Source organism: Merops nubicus, unplaced genomic scaffold (assembly GCF_000691845.1).
Source record: "Merops nubicus isolate BGI_N331 unplaced genomic scaffold, ASM69184v1 scaffold8208, whole genome shotgun sequence".
NCBI classification, from domain to species: Eukaryota; Metazoa; Chordata; class Aves; order Coraciiformes; family Meropidae; genus Merops; species Merops nubicus.
Genome location: NW_008625074.1, coordinates 31,606 through 46,030, shown reverse-complemented (window position 1 = coordinate 46,030; position 14,425 = coordinate 31,606). Strand labels below are relative to the sequence as shown.

Sequence of the window (14,425 nt, the reverse complement as noted above, 5' to 3'; positions counted from 1 at the left end):
TCTTCTTTAATTTTATAATAATTAAAATTGAGTACAGAGAGGCTACTGCATGTGTTGAAGGAAATCTGTGTAGAGTTTTTAAGAGCTGGCAATGAAGCATTGGAACCAAACCTGCTAAGAGTTTTATTGGTGACTGGTTTTTCAGTTCCCAAAAACCCGTGGCAAAATAAAATTACTCTGTCTCAAGTAGTTTTTGTTTTAACTTAACTAGTTTGGCAGTTCTAGCCTTCTCTGCAATTGGAAAACAAGGTCTCTATTGTCCTGCTTGCTGTTGCACAAAGTGCTGTGGTGGTTGTAGCGACGTGTAGAGCTGTGTTGCTCAGGCTTTTGGGGATCTAATTCTTGCTTTTATGTGGTCTACCACTGGAAGTGAGAGCCTGGTTTTGCTGAGCCTGGGTTGGCCAGAAAAGCCTGGTCTGTTCTCTGTACAGTGCAGAGCTGGGGTTAAATAACAGGATTAAAGCCTAAAGTATGAGGTGTTCTTTTCTCTTGCTCTCCTTTCAGTAACTGCTCTGCAAACCGTTGGTGTCCTCTTCTGTTGTGATCCTCTCCCTGCCGTTGGCATGTGCAGCAGGCACGGCGTGGGGCTGTCCCACAGCAGAGCTCTCACCTCCCCGTACCCGGGGTCGCAGGTGCGGCGCTGCCCCGTTCCCGAGGACCGGCTGGGCTGGCGCGTGGCGTGGCAGGACTACGAGCCCGTGGAGTACACGGCAGCCGCCGTGCTGGCACGGCCCCGCTGGGCAGATCCACACATCAGGTGAGAGGGAACGGTGGCTCTCCTAGGAATGGTGATCCTCGGAGTTAACAAATCAGCAGCGTAAGTCGTGTGATCCTGCAGTGATGTGTAACAGTCAAGGCCCAGAAGGGTGGTGGCTAGAGAGCTGGATGGCTGGGGTTAGCTGTGGGGGTCTGTGACAGGTGATTCCACTGAGCTGGTGACTGAAATGAGTGGTGTTAATTGGGGTAACGGACAGCTGTTGATCCTCAGCAGTGCTGCTTCTCTGTGCTAGGAGCTAAGCAAAGACCTCCTAATTCTCTAAGAATCTGGGAGAACGTTCTCATAATGTAGTGGCTTTTTTGCTCATGGTTTGAATGCAAGCTGAGGAAAGAATTGAAGTAGAGCTGTAGCTCTGGAGCTGAGCAGTCTGATGAAAGTGTGAGAGATTGCATGACTAATTCCTTTTTGTGAATGTGTATTCACTTTTATTGGTCCTGTGGGTATATTCTCCTCTGAAGGAATGCTGTATGCTTCTTGGCTAGGAAGTTATATGCGTGCATCTAGTATAACTTGCAGTGGTGTGAAGTGGTGCCTCCAGTGCATGCACATCTGTGGAGAACTATCAGAAGATAATGGCACTTGAGATCTCAGCCTTACCTTCCTTGTTTCCCGTTGCTGTATGAACTTTTTTGTTCTATTTGCTCTTAATTTGGATCATACCATGCTTTGGGGGACACACTTATGTCTGCTAAATACAGAACTTGATACAGGAAGACTTTCCCCAATAAAGCTTGGGACTTTATAGCTTTGTATAGAACAGGGAGGGAGTGCAGCTTCAGTTCTGGACAGAGCTGGCTACTGGCCACATGAATGTTGCTGATCTAGTGGCTGGCCTTCAAGCTTTTGTGGAGCAGAGGGATGTTTTGTGTTTTGTAACTTATCTCTACTCAATCATTCTTTTCCATGTAGTGATAAAGATTTTTCTCCCAAATTCAATGAGAGAGATGGAGAAGTGGAGAGGAAGAGTCTGAATGGCCTGTACGTCGTTGAGAACGGGAGGCCCCGGTGAGTGGGGGGTTTGTTCACATGCTCATTTTAGTGATGCAGTTTCAGAGCTCTTGCAGATCTGTCAGTTTTGGTACATGGTACCTGCTAGAACAAAGTCAAGATAGTCTGGTGCCTCAGGGTCAGATTTTCTGGGAGAAGGTTGTGGCAGAGAGGCACTAAAAGGCTATCCAGTGCTACCACCACCGAGGGTTGTGGTGACACTGGAGTCAGAGGAGGTCTGGCACTATTAACAGCAAGGTCTGTTGAATTGTTTCCACAGCTTGACCAGGTGTGAAGCTCTGAAGCTTGTTCCACCTGTATGCTGTAGAGGAGCAGGAGAGTATTTCCTGCCCCTGATAAACCATGGCATGGCACAGATGGGTAATCTCACCCAAACTAATTGAATGCTCTGTGCATCTGTAGTCTTGGAAACCAGATTCCAATTTCAGACATGGTCATGTGCACAAGGAGAGTAACGCTTGGTCAGGAGACACAAAAAGAGGCTGTTGGAGAAAACCTTGCTTTGTCTCTCTTGCTCCTTGAAGCATATGGTGCCACTGAATGTGTGTTGTTATCCTTCCCTCTGTTGCTGACTAAGCCTTAAACCTGCTTTTGAAAGAATATCTGGATCATGTTCTGTATGTGGGGAAGCAAGTATGTCTAATGTCCTGTGCCACCAATTTCAGAAATCCAGCAGGAAGGACTGGCCTCACAGGCAGAGGACTCTTGGGGCGCTGGGGCCCCAACCATGCTGCTGATCCTGTTGTCACTAGGTAAGGGAGGGGTGACTGGACAGTGCCCTGCAGCAGGGAAAAGGTACCCCCTGCACTGTGCTTTTTTGTGCATCTCTGGGCAGGCTGTTGTGTTTCATGGGCCTTTTGTCTGTGTTCTTCTATGCATAAGCCCCTTCAGATGTGACTATCTGAATGGAGAGAGATATACAGACATGTGGGACACCAATTTCATAATACTTTTAGTCTTTATCTCTGGAAAAGAGCAAGGACTCATTGTTGGCAAGCAACTGATGAAATGCTGAGGAGGCAGATTTAAAAAAAAGACACCAACCCAGGAATCCAACTGCAATTCAACAGAAATACATTGTAAAAATAATCTTTGGTGTCAAATGTAAAAGCTTGAGGAGTTATGGGATACTTTAATGCTGTATAGATAACATGCCACACCTAAGGCCTTTTGGCATACTAAGGTTTTTCTGTCATAATGACTCAACTGCAAAAGGCAGCCTGCTTGCTTTTGCTCTAAGAAATACTGCCTTGGCCCAGTATGTTCTAGGAGGAGGTGGGGTTAGGGTGTCTTGTCTGTGTTCTGTTTTAATGGTGCTGTTGCCAGCAGGATCTGTCTGTGTTAACTATTTTACACAAAGAAAGCATTTGGAAAAGATTGCTTTGTTAAAGGTGCAGACTAGTGCCATGCTGGAGATAAAACCATTGTGAAAAGCATCCTAATGCATTTTATTTCTTCCCCTTTTCAGAAGGCTGCCAGTGCTACTGAGTCATTTCCATGAAAGTAAAATAAATGCTGTTTTGTCTTTGCATATATAGCTTTTTGCTTTAACTATCAGTAGTGCTTAATTCTTTGCTGAAGACAGTGGGTGTTTGTGGCCAGGGATTGGGGGAGAGGTTCAGAGGTGTTGCCCCCTGTGTGTACTTACCCAGCAGGAGGCATAGTTCTGGTCTTGTTAGGGATGGACTCAAGTGCAGCTCAGCAAGCCTTGCAGCTGAGGGGATGTGCTGGGTGTAGCTCTCAAAAGAGCTGCTGCTATCAGTGTGGCTACTGAAATGTGGCTTTGGGCAGTTTCTGCCCTTTCAGCTCAGAAACAGCTGGTAGGGCTGTGTGGAAAGCTGTTGTGTCCCTGGTTGCAGTCTTGCCAGGTGGTGTTCATCGGTCCCTGCCAAAACTGTTCTGTCACTGCTTTGTCTCCACACAGGTGACAGCACCCGTGCCTTGCTGCTGTTCTCCCAGGCCCTGGTGTCAAGCAACAGCAAAACTTGTTCTTGTTTGTCATCTGCAGGTGGAAGAGGGATGGAAGTGGCAATAAAGTTGCTCATCCGGTTACTGGGAAAAACATCTTGCAGTTCGTAGCCATCAAGAGGAAGGACTGTGGGGAGTGGGCCATCCCAGGGGTGAGACTGCCCTGCTGGCAGCCAGCATGTGGGACAGCTCTGCTGCTGCATGGCTGGCACCATGCTGCACAGGAGAAATGTCCCTTCAACTAGCTTTGCCCGAGCTTCAGCTGGTGTGCCCTCTGCTCCTGCTGCATTTCAAGGGGGTACTCAGATTCAATCATGACCACGCCTTTTGATTAGTGCAGACACACCTTAACCTGGTGGAGGTTTTGAAAGATGTGTGTGCTCACTCTTGGCAGCTAAGTGAAAAGTTCCTCCTGTCCAGAGTATGATGCAGGTGGATGCAATGCAATGAGAGCTGAAGGGGAGTAAAAACAAGTGGAATTTGAGGGGTAGTAATTTTTATCCTTTTCTGCCCTCTAAGGGGATGGTGGACCCAGGGGAGAAGATCAGTGCTACCCTGAAGCGAGAATTTGGGGAGGAGGCCTTGAATGCCTTGGAGAAATCACCTGAGGAGAAGGCTGAACTGGAGAAGCAACTCCACAAGTTGTTCAGCCAGGAACACTTTGTGGTGAGCTCTGTCTCTTGTGACAGCCTCTTGAGCTATGTAACTCATAGCTGTAGGGAGCTTGAAAAACTGTACCTGAAGTGAAAACAAGCTGTGATGCAAGGGTTCTTGTGGCAGGAAGTGGAAGGGATAATTGAAAATACTGTGAGGGTAAATGTTTTGAAGGGAAAGAAAATGTCTTACTGATTCCACCTTTTTTGTGACAGTGAGCTTGTTTTCGTTTGTGCCCTAGGTGTACAGAGGATATGTGGATGACCCTCGTAACACTGACAACGCCTGGATGGAGACAGAGGCTGTCAACTACCATGATGAAACTGGTGGGCATCTGCACATGTGCTTTTATGGGCATGAGGGTCATCCTTTCAGGATGTTCAGCCATGACAGATAATTGTCATTCCCTTTTGGTTTCTGCCAGTCTTGAAATAAGGAATGTATGGACTTAAGAAAATTTCATGGAAACACAGAATGTCTTGGGTTGGAAGGGACCTCCAAAGATCATCTACTCCAACCCCCCTGCAATAGGCAGGGACATCTCCAACTAGATCAAGCTGCTCAGAGCCTCATCCAGCCTGATCTTGAATGTCTCCAGGGATGGGGCCTCCACCACCTCTCTGGGCAACCTATTCCAGTGGTCTGTCACGCTCATTAAAGGACTTTTTTTCTTAACATCTAACCTAAATCTGCCCTTTTCTAGCTTAAAGCCATTACCTCTCATCCTGTCACTCCAAACCCTTGTGAACAGTCCCTCCCCTGCTTTCCTGTAGCCCCTCTCAGGCACTGGTCACTCTAAGGTCCCCCCGGAGCCTCCTCTTCTCCAGGCTGAACAGCCCCAACTCCTCAGCCTGTCCTCACAGCAGAGCTGCTCCAGCCCTCCCAGCATTTCTGTGGCTCTCCTCTGGACACTCCAACAGCTCCACGTCCTTCTAGTGCTGGGGGCTGCAGAGCTGGACACAGACTCCAGGGGAGGTCTCCCCAGGGCAGAGCAGAGGGGCAGGATCACCTCTCTCCATCTGCTGGCCACACTGCTCTGGATGCAGCCCAGGAGGGGATTGGCCTCTGGGCTGCTGCTGCACATTGGTGGCTCATTGTTTTCTCTGTTCCTGATCTTTACCCGTAAGCTCTCGACCTTCTCGTGGCTCTTGGTAAGGGACAGTTCTTCAGTCTATCAATTTCTTCACATAAAGGGCAACCCTGCTACCCCTCCTTCCACTCCTGTCCCTCCTGACCAGTGTGTAGCCATTGATAGCCATGCTTCACCTGTAGCATTTGTCCCACCAGGTTCCAGTGACAGCCACTCTGTCCTGGCCTTCCTGCAGCACAGCAGGCTCCAGCCTCTCCTGTTTGCCCCCAGGCTGCAGGCGTTGCTGTAGAGGCACTCAGCTGGGCTGCTGGGTGTTAGCATCTTAGAGGGCATCCCTTCAGTCCCCAGGGGTGTTCCTCCACTACTGTCCTGTTGCTTTCCCATTCCTCTAACTGTGTTGTGTTGTGCTGTTGCCTACCACTGATGATCCTAGCACCCCCACTGCTATCAACCAGGGGGACAGACAATAACCTGTGCTCCAGATTCCCTCACCAACCCTCCCAAGGCCCAGAAATCTTGTTCCTAGGCTGTGTGTTGCTGCATCTTTGTAAAACAAATGTATTCATTTAGCTAGGTAGTCCTAAGCTATGGCCCATGTGCCTTTGTATGGAGACTGAACATTGGACAAGGATTCCTTCTTGTCACTATATTTATTTTGAGTTGGTTTAGTTTCCCTTTTTAATGAGTCTGGGCTGGAAGGATGGTGTGTGTTCCTTGTTCCTTTAGTAGCTAGTGTATGCTTCAGGGACGTTGCCCTGGCTGCTGGCAGACTGATTGCACTTATTGCCTTGGTGTTTATGTAATTGCTCTCAGACCTATTATCTTGGTTACTCTGCCAGAGAAATTGTTGGACCTTATTTTTACTTCTAATTAACTTTTAATAAGTACTAATGGGCATACGTTGCTAGTTCTTAGACTGATCTGGTATCTTGGATTCTTGCCTCTCACCTTTCAGGATAAATCAGTCTAGTTAAGTGTCTTTGACTTGTTCAGCTCAGAGTTCATATAGTGCCATTTCCACTGTGTTTTGGGTAGTAGATACCAGTGGCAGAGGCACTGGTCCTTGGTTTATCAGAAGCACTGACAATACCCATCCTTTGTTCTTTGATTCCAGTACACATTTTGTAATGCTTTTGAAAAGATTTCTTTGGTTGTTGTCTGGAGTCCTGGGACTTTTCTTCAAAACAGAGTAAGGAACTTTGGAGAGAAATTCAGAAGCCTTTCTGATTCCCTCCTTAAGTATTTTTTATTTTGGGGCCTTTAATAAAATTTTAATTCTCATTTTCTGTCATAAGTGTATGTAAGCTTCAGAGTTCAGTTTGTCCTGTAGAATAGTATCTGTGAAAGAAGCAGTCAGACATTATCCATAGTGATCTCTAGTAACTTCTTATGCTGATGATGGTACCCTAAGAGTGGTGACAAGGAGTTACCACCTCTGTCACTCAGGTTTGCCTTAAAATAGTACAAGTATGAAAGGTTTCTGGCACAGAGTTGATGAACAACTTCCTGGCTTCTCTCTGAGAAGGAGTCAAAGGTTGCTGCCTGTGAAGGAGCCCTGTGGAAGAGTGGAACTGATCAGGTGGGAAGAAAAAGCAGAAAAGAAGATGCAACAGCATGTCCTAACTCTTGTTTTGTGAACAGGTGAGACAATGGATCAGTTGCCTCTGGAAGCAGGTGATGATGCTGGAGCAGTGAAGTGGGTTGACATCACTGAGAAGCTCAAGCTGTATGCAAATCACAGCTACTTCCTTAAGCTTGTGACTGAGAAGTGGGGAGCCCACTGGAGTGAGGGTCCTGCTCCCGAGTAGCTGACATGCCAAGGAGAGAATGTTTTCCAGCTTTGAAACAGATGACATTTTCCTTTTCAGTGGGAATCCAGTGACATTTCTGTGAAATTCAGCTCACAAAACAACTTGGCAGTGATAAACAGAAGCCTTTTCGGAGACTGCAGATTGCTTCCTTGGATTTCTCAGCTAGTGTGAAGTGAGATGAATGTGGAGCTGTTACCTTGTTTTGCCTTCTTGTCTTCATTATTTGCAGCAGTTTGATATCTGCAGATTTGTGTGATGACACTGAGATCCTGACTGGTGTAGTTCAGAGGCTGGTCTCTTCAGCTCTGCGTTTTTGCACTGATTTCTTGTTGGGAATATGAATCCATAAGGGATGTGAGACTTGCAGGGTGGTAACCTGCATAATTACTCCAAGTACTACATAATAAAATGAAGTTTCTGAGCAGTTCTCCTTTCAGTGATTTTTCTGTTTTGTGGTATTAGTTTTCACACTTGATTGCTTTCTAGTTTACAGTATGGGTGGAATTCACCTCTGGAGGCCTGACAGCACCTCTACAGGGAACTGCTGGAGGATGTCACTTGACTGATTTTAGGAGCTGGATTTTGAGGTTTCTATCTTCCCACTGCTTATGGCAGTGTGGCTGTTGGAGAGACCATGCTACAAACAGAATTTTTGGAAAGAGCAGCCATAAATCTTGTAAACTGTGGTGGTTTTTGCAGTTTTGGTAATGTGAGGATCTTGCAGTCAGATGGCTGATGTGGGCCTGCTGTGGCAGTTGTGCTGATAAGAGCTGCACAACAGGTGCTGACATTGCTCCCTGGGTTTCTTTAATCACGGAGCAATTACTGTAAGTTGTGTAATAGTGTCATGAGTTGGTGACAGTAACAGCTAAAAGCTGTGGTTAAGACCTGGGGAGGGAGTTGTGGTGAACTGAGGTGTATGTTGGAGTGTGGTGGTGGTAATGTCACGGTCTGGAACGCTTTGTTGATTCTGTTGGTAACATCCTGTTTAACTAAGGAATTCTTTTTTCTCCTTTTCAACCCCCTCCTTCCTCCCAATTAGCTAATGAAACCTTGAGGAGTCCTTTTTATACAGTGTTTATACAGGGAACTCTGGGAATCTTGTAGAGTTATTAGTATGTCCCTCTCAAAGGAACAGTAATGCTAAGAGTTACTAAATTTTTTCAGTCCTTTTTCACTTCTTCCTGCTTACTTAATTTCTTCTGTGGTCTTGCTTAGGAATGTTTTCAGTTGTAATAGAAGCTTCCATAGACTTGGCTTACTCAGACCTTTCTTCAAATCCTAGAGAAGATCTAGTGGTTACTTAGGGAAAAGTGATTTTGGTCTGTCCTCAGCATAGTATGGAGACTGGGTAAGATCTGGTGGGGTCAGATGAGGACCTAGGAGAACCTGTGCAACTCGGAATGGACATAGCTAGCTTCAGGAGTTCCCTTCCCTTTCTACTCCGGTCTTTGGAAACAAGATCACTGAAATGACTTGGGAATACTTTTTTTTTCACAAGAAAAGAAGACTACAACAAAGAAATTGATGCTTAGCATTTATTGAAGCCTAACAAATCATCAGAGAAGGTTTGAGAGAGCTGTGCACTGTAACCCACTCCGGTTTCAGAGGTGGGTATGTGAAACAGGACTTGGTTGTTCTTTGTCCTCAGTTTCCAGTGCACTGGTGAGGCAAAAGGTGGGAAGGAGCTGTAAGAAGTTGATTATCTAGAAGCAAATGTTCTGCAGGAGACATTCATAGTCTTCCAGGTATCTGCAGAGTAAGAAGAGAATGGCAGGTGAGAATTAATAACAGTTAATGAATTTAATGTGCCATTAATGCATTATGCAGAGCAGTCCCCCAGTGTAGCTGGGTTTTGAAAGCATGACCACAAGAGCAGACCCTTCTTAAGGCTGTGGGAGGTAAATGTGCAGCTGATTGTGCCTGAGAGCAAGGGTTACTGTGCTGTTGCTTGTCCAAATAGCATGATCCTTTATCTTGAATGTTGCTGCTTAGATATGAAGTGCTAAATGAATAATAACTAAAGGTGAAAATGGGAAAATAATGAAAGTACCACAATCAGAATGAGCAGTACAAATATTAATGCACTGCTTCCATAGCCAGTGTGTTATTCCTGGAAAACAAAATTTCTGCAAGGAATCCCTTCGTTCTTCACTGGTTTTGTGCTAAAGCCTTTTTTGGCCAGGCTAAGTGGACTTGGTTCTATGTGGTTTGATCACCAGGTTTCCAGGAAAGCTTTCTGGTTAGACAGCTTTCAGCTGGAGTGTGTTCTTAGACCATATGCTGTACAGAACACAGTTACTTTGTGTATCCCAGTACTAGGCAGGTCTCGGTGCATACTTGTGTCCTGAAATTTATTGCATAATTACAATACTGAAAGCTTATAAATAAGCAACTCTGTTCATTTCACAAATCTCTGGGAAAAAGATCTATTTCTTTGTATGGGTGATGTTAGCTTGTATATTAATACAAGTTAGATGTGTTGGGAAGTGGTGTTTTTCAGCGCCATGTGTTTTGTCTCTGTTTATCCCAAACTACTTTTCTTAAATGTCAAGGAGATTGTCTGTCCCCAGGGCTTGGGACACCCAGGCAAACACTTAAAGAATATCTAGGAAACAGCAGCAGAAATTGGGCAAAGCTTGTACCCTCTTTTCAAGCAGAAGAAATAGAGCAGGTTTTGTATTAAAACAGTTACCCCATAGAACGGATGTCAGCTAATTAGAAGGCCAAGTGGATTACTCTCCCCAGTCAAAGCTGAATTGCAGTCCCTGCCCTGCTCCCTGCTGTAGCAGCCTGTCACTCAGCAGAGCTGTGTCCCCTGGTGCAGGGCTCCTTGGTGCCCACTGCACTCCTGGGCAGCCCACTTACCTCAGGCTGGCAGTCAGCGAGCGCGCAGAGCAGCCCCGTCCGCTGCACGAGCGTTGTAATTGCCAGATTCAAGGGCCCTCTTTGACTGCAGTGAAAAGAGTCACCTCGTGTCAGTGTCCTCTCGTTCAGTGCCACATGCTCCAGTTAAATACAAATCCCTGAACCAGGGAGATTCTGTTCATTTACAAAATATACTTACACGCTCCATGCTGTCTGATTCAGAGCTTTCGCTGCTGGACTGTAAAGGAAGAATTATTTTCCTGTTAAAGTAACACCATTCCACCTGCTTCTATTTCTTTAAGAAAATAAATTATCAAGTACTTCATTCTGATTTTGATTTTTCTTGTTAAAGCAAATGTAGCTCTGCAAAGGGAACTTATTAATCTCCAACATACATAATACTGTCAAATACAAATGTTTGGACTGGTGAGACAGTTCATGTACAGATGACACTTACGTAACTTATACTGCCCGAGTCAGAGCTTTCACTGCTGCTGGACTGTGGAAACAAAGAATTTCCTTTTAGAGACAGGCAAAATTCCTCCTGCTTCTATTGCTTAAAAGAAATAAGTACTTTGTTTTGATTTTGATTTTCCTATTAGAAAGCAAAGTTAGTTCTGCAGAGGGAATTAATTAATCTCCAACGTATGTAATACTGTCAAATACAAATGTTTGAACCAGTGAGACTCTGTTCATTTACAAAATATACTTACATAACTTATACTCTCTGACTCGGAGCTTTCACTGCTGCTGGACTGTAGAAAAAAAGAATTTCCTTTTAGAGAAAGGCAAAATTCCTCCTGCTTCTTTTTTAAAAGAAATAAAGTGCTTCGTTTTGATTTTTGTATTAGAAAGCAAAGTTAGTTCTGCAGAGGGAATTTATTAATCTCCAATCTATGTAATACTGTCAAATACAAATGTTTGGACTGGTGAGACTGTTCATTTACAAAATATACTTACATAACTTATACTCTCTGACTCGGAGCTTTCACTGCTGCTGGACTGTAGAAAAAATGAATTTCCTTTTAGAGAAAAGCATAATTCCTCCTGCTTCTATTTCTTAAAAGTAATAAGTACATCATTTTGGTTTTTGTATTAGAAAGCAAAGTTAGTTCTGCAGAGGGGATTTATTAATCTCCAATGTATGTAGTACTGTCAAATACAAATGTTTGGACCATGAGATTCTGCTCACTGACAAAATATACTTACATAGCTCAAACTCAAAGACTCGCTTTCACTGCTGCTGTCCTGTAGAAAAAATGAATTTCCTTTTAGAGAAAAGCATAATTCCTCCTGCTTCTATTTCTTAAAAGTAATAAGTACATCATATTGGTTTTTGTATTAGAAAGCAAAGTTAGTTCTGCAGAGGAGATTTATTAATCTCCAATCTATGTAGTACTGTCAAATACAAATGTTTGGACCATGAGATTCTGCTCACTGACAAAATATACTTACATAGCTCAAACTCAAAGACTCGCTTTCACTGCTGCTGTCCTGTAGAAAAAATGAATTTCCTTTTAGAGAGAGGCATAATTCCTGCTACTTCTATTTCTTAAAAGAAATAAGTACTTCGTTTTGATTTTCCTATTAGAAAGCAAAGTTAGTTCTGCTAAGGGAACTTAATAATCTCCTGTCTGTAGTGCTGCCAGCTAAATACAGATCTTCAAACCAGTGAGGTTCTCTTAATTTACAGATGAGACTTACATCATCCATACTGTCTGAACCAGAGCTTTCACTGCTGCTATCATGTGGAAAAAGAATGAATTTTCTTTTAGAGGAGAGGTGTGATTTTTCTTGTATTTCTTTAAAAAAAAAAAAAATCAAGGACTTAATTTTTTTTTTTTTCTTTTCCTGTTAGAAAACAAAGTCTGTTCTGTAAAGGGAATTTATTAATCCTCAATGTCTGTAATACTGCCAGCTGAAATAGCAAATGGAGAAAATATAGGCCCTGTTGGTGAGCTGGCTCCAAGGTGGTTATTTCAATTTTTTTTTTGTCTTTGAAGTTTAAGGGCTCAATAATGAGTTGAGAATCTAGAATGGTAGATAACATCAGTAAGTTAGGCCTGTACCAAAGATGAGCATTTTTAAGGCTGCTACTAGTTTAAAATTGTGATTTCCAGTTTCCCTTGCTAGCATTTCCCACACTGGTGCCTGTTTAGCTTCTTCAGTACTCACTGCACTTGCCACAGCCAGAGCCACGCTCAGCACGCAGGTGAGCAGCAGGAGCTTCATTCTGAGGGGCAGCCCTGTGCAGCAAACGGGAAAAGAGTGAGTGTCCTGCGGCTGGCCGAAGGGGAGACCTGCTGGAGGGAGGGAGGGAGGGCTGGCTGGCTCTCCTCCCCGCAGAGCAGGGAGAGCCCAGCAGCAGGAGGGCTCTGGCGGAGGCTGGCTCCGGGGTGGCCCCAGCGGCCACCTCTGTCTGTGGGGGGCTCGAGTCGCAGGCAGGCTGAGGAGGGAGCTGGGCAGGCCTCTGCCTCCCTAACCATTCACTTCCCTCCTCTGGGATCTGATTTTTGTGTCTCCCTAATCTCACCCCTTCCCAACAATGTTCAGGGAAGCCTTTTGCAGTTCTTGTTCTAAGCAGCAGGCCTCCAGCAGAGCGCTGGTATCGCTCTGGGGGTGCTTGCCACACACTTCTTTGCAGACTCACAAAAGGGTTGAGGTTGACAGAGACCTCTGGAGATCATTTAGTCCATTCACCAGCCAAGCTCAGAGAGGGTCAGCTGGAGCAAGCTGTCCAGGACTGGGCAGTAAAGTTCTGAGAGTCTGCCAGGATGGAGAATCCACAGCCTCTCTGGGCACCCTGTGTCAGTTCTTGACCACTCTCACCATGGGATAAAAAAGTTTTTTTTTCCTTCACACTCACAGCCATGCAGTCTACAGCCATACCCCAAATTATTTTTGTTATGAAATTTAGTCCAGATAACATTAAAGCATCTGTATTACCTTTGGATTGCATGTTGAGCAGCTGGTCAGTGGATCGGCTGAAGTCAGCTGGCTCCAGGGATGGGGCTGTGTGGACGGCTGGTGTCTATATATACAGCTTGGTGTGCTATGGCTGACATCATAAACACACAAGATGTCATGATTCATGCTTTCTTAAGACCTTTTGGATATTTAGTTTACTTTTCAGCAGATAAAGGAGCCTTTTTTTTTTTTTAATATGACCCCTACTAATCCTTGGAGGATTGACAGGTTTGGCAGTGGAAGTATGAGTGTGTTTCTAAAAGGAATATTTGTTCTGTGTCAGTTCAATGTAGATATTCTGGTTGTCGGGTTTCGCATAAGGATGTTTGGGTTTTTTTGGGTGGAAGTATTGATGCAAAGTTGATCAGTGTTCTACCACAACAGCCAGCGGTGGTGTTGCTCATTTGTGGGATTTATGCCATTCTGTCTGTTCTTAAGCCTAAACTAACAAAATATGGATAAATATTTTTCCATTTTTAAGCCTATTTGTGTTATCTTGAAAGGTTTGCTTGCAGTGATTCAAAGAAGCTCTGTTTAATGGCAGAGGAGTTTATGCTTGTTGTGGGAGCTGAATGTTCTGCCCCGTAGCAGGTTAGATGGAAATGGGTGAGAACAAGCTTTTTCTGTTGAATTTGCCACAAGGACTGGTGCATGGAGCTGATGAGGACACTCGCTGGAGTTGCAGTAGAATTAACAGCCCTTGGTGGCTCAAGAGCAATTTATTAAGGGGCAAGTGGACTTCCACTATTTGAGCTACTGAAATGGCCTTTTCAAATCCCATTTTCTGTTCACAGGAAAGGTGACGTGGTTCATGTGAAAGGTGTTTTCTGATCTTCCCTTGTAGTAATAGCATTTGGGGCTGCTTGCTTACAACAGCATGCCTGGCATGTTTTGGGTGCTTAAAACCATCAAGTTATGGGACTCTGGAATAATCTTCTGTCCTGGTTTTTGTGCCTAAATTGTGCCTGTATTCAGGCAAGCAAAAGTTGGGAGATGGTGAAAGGAACTGTTAGCATTGCCTTCCCAGGAAGAATGGTAGCAGTAGGTGGTGGGAGGAGGGTCAAAAGTGCCCACTAGGGAAATAAGGAGGTGTTGGGGCTGTGATGTCCTCTGCTGCTTGTGATGCTGGGCCTGTTGTTGATCTGTCCTTCCACAGGCGTGCCCACAGCACACTCCTATGGCCAGCTGGGCAGGAGTCCTGCTGCCTGGCACAGTGCTGGGGCTGTTGTGTCAGGCAGGAGTCCTGCTGCCCCGTGCTGGGGCTGTTGTGTCAGGCAGGAG

At 45.0% G+C, this 14,425-nt stretch overlaps 1 protein-coding gene across 1 annotated transcript; it reads left to right on the top strand.

The window, feature by feature from the left end:
* Positions 1-563: 563 nt before the first annotated feature.
* Positions 564-7,326, top strand: NUDT9 (nudix (nucleoside diphosphate linked moiety X)-type motif 9). The gene is made up of 7 exons (XM_008945551.1): positions 564-757; positions 1,688-1,783; positions 2,452-2,538; positions 3,795-3,906; positions 4,274-4,420; positions 4,650-4,734; positions 7,140-7,326. Exons 1-7 carry the CDS (start codon positions 564-566, stop codon positions 7,304-7,306), a joined length of 888 nt encoding a protein of 295 aa, XP_008943799.1. The 3' UTR covers positions 7,307-7,326.
* Positions 7,327-14,425: the final 7,099 nt, after the last annotated feature.

Excerpts from the sequence above, each read along its gene's own strand:
- NUDT9 (XM_008945551.1), top strand. The coding sequence starts at position 564 with ATGTGCAGCAGGCACGGCGTGGGGCTGTCCCACAGCAGAGCTCTCACC. Across the intron at positions 758-1,687 it reads TGGGCAGATCCACACATCAG|TGATAAAGATTTTTCTCCCA; the intron begins GTGAGAGGGAAC and ends TTTTCCATGTAG. Across the intron at positions 4,735-7,139 it reads CAACTACCATGATGAAACTG|GTGAGACAATGGATCAGTTG; the intron begins GTGGGCATCTGC and ends TTTTGTGAACAG.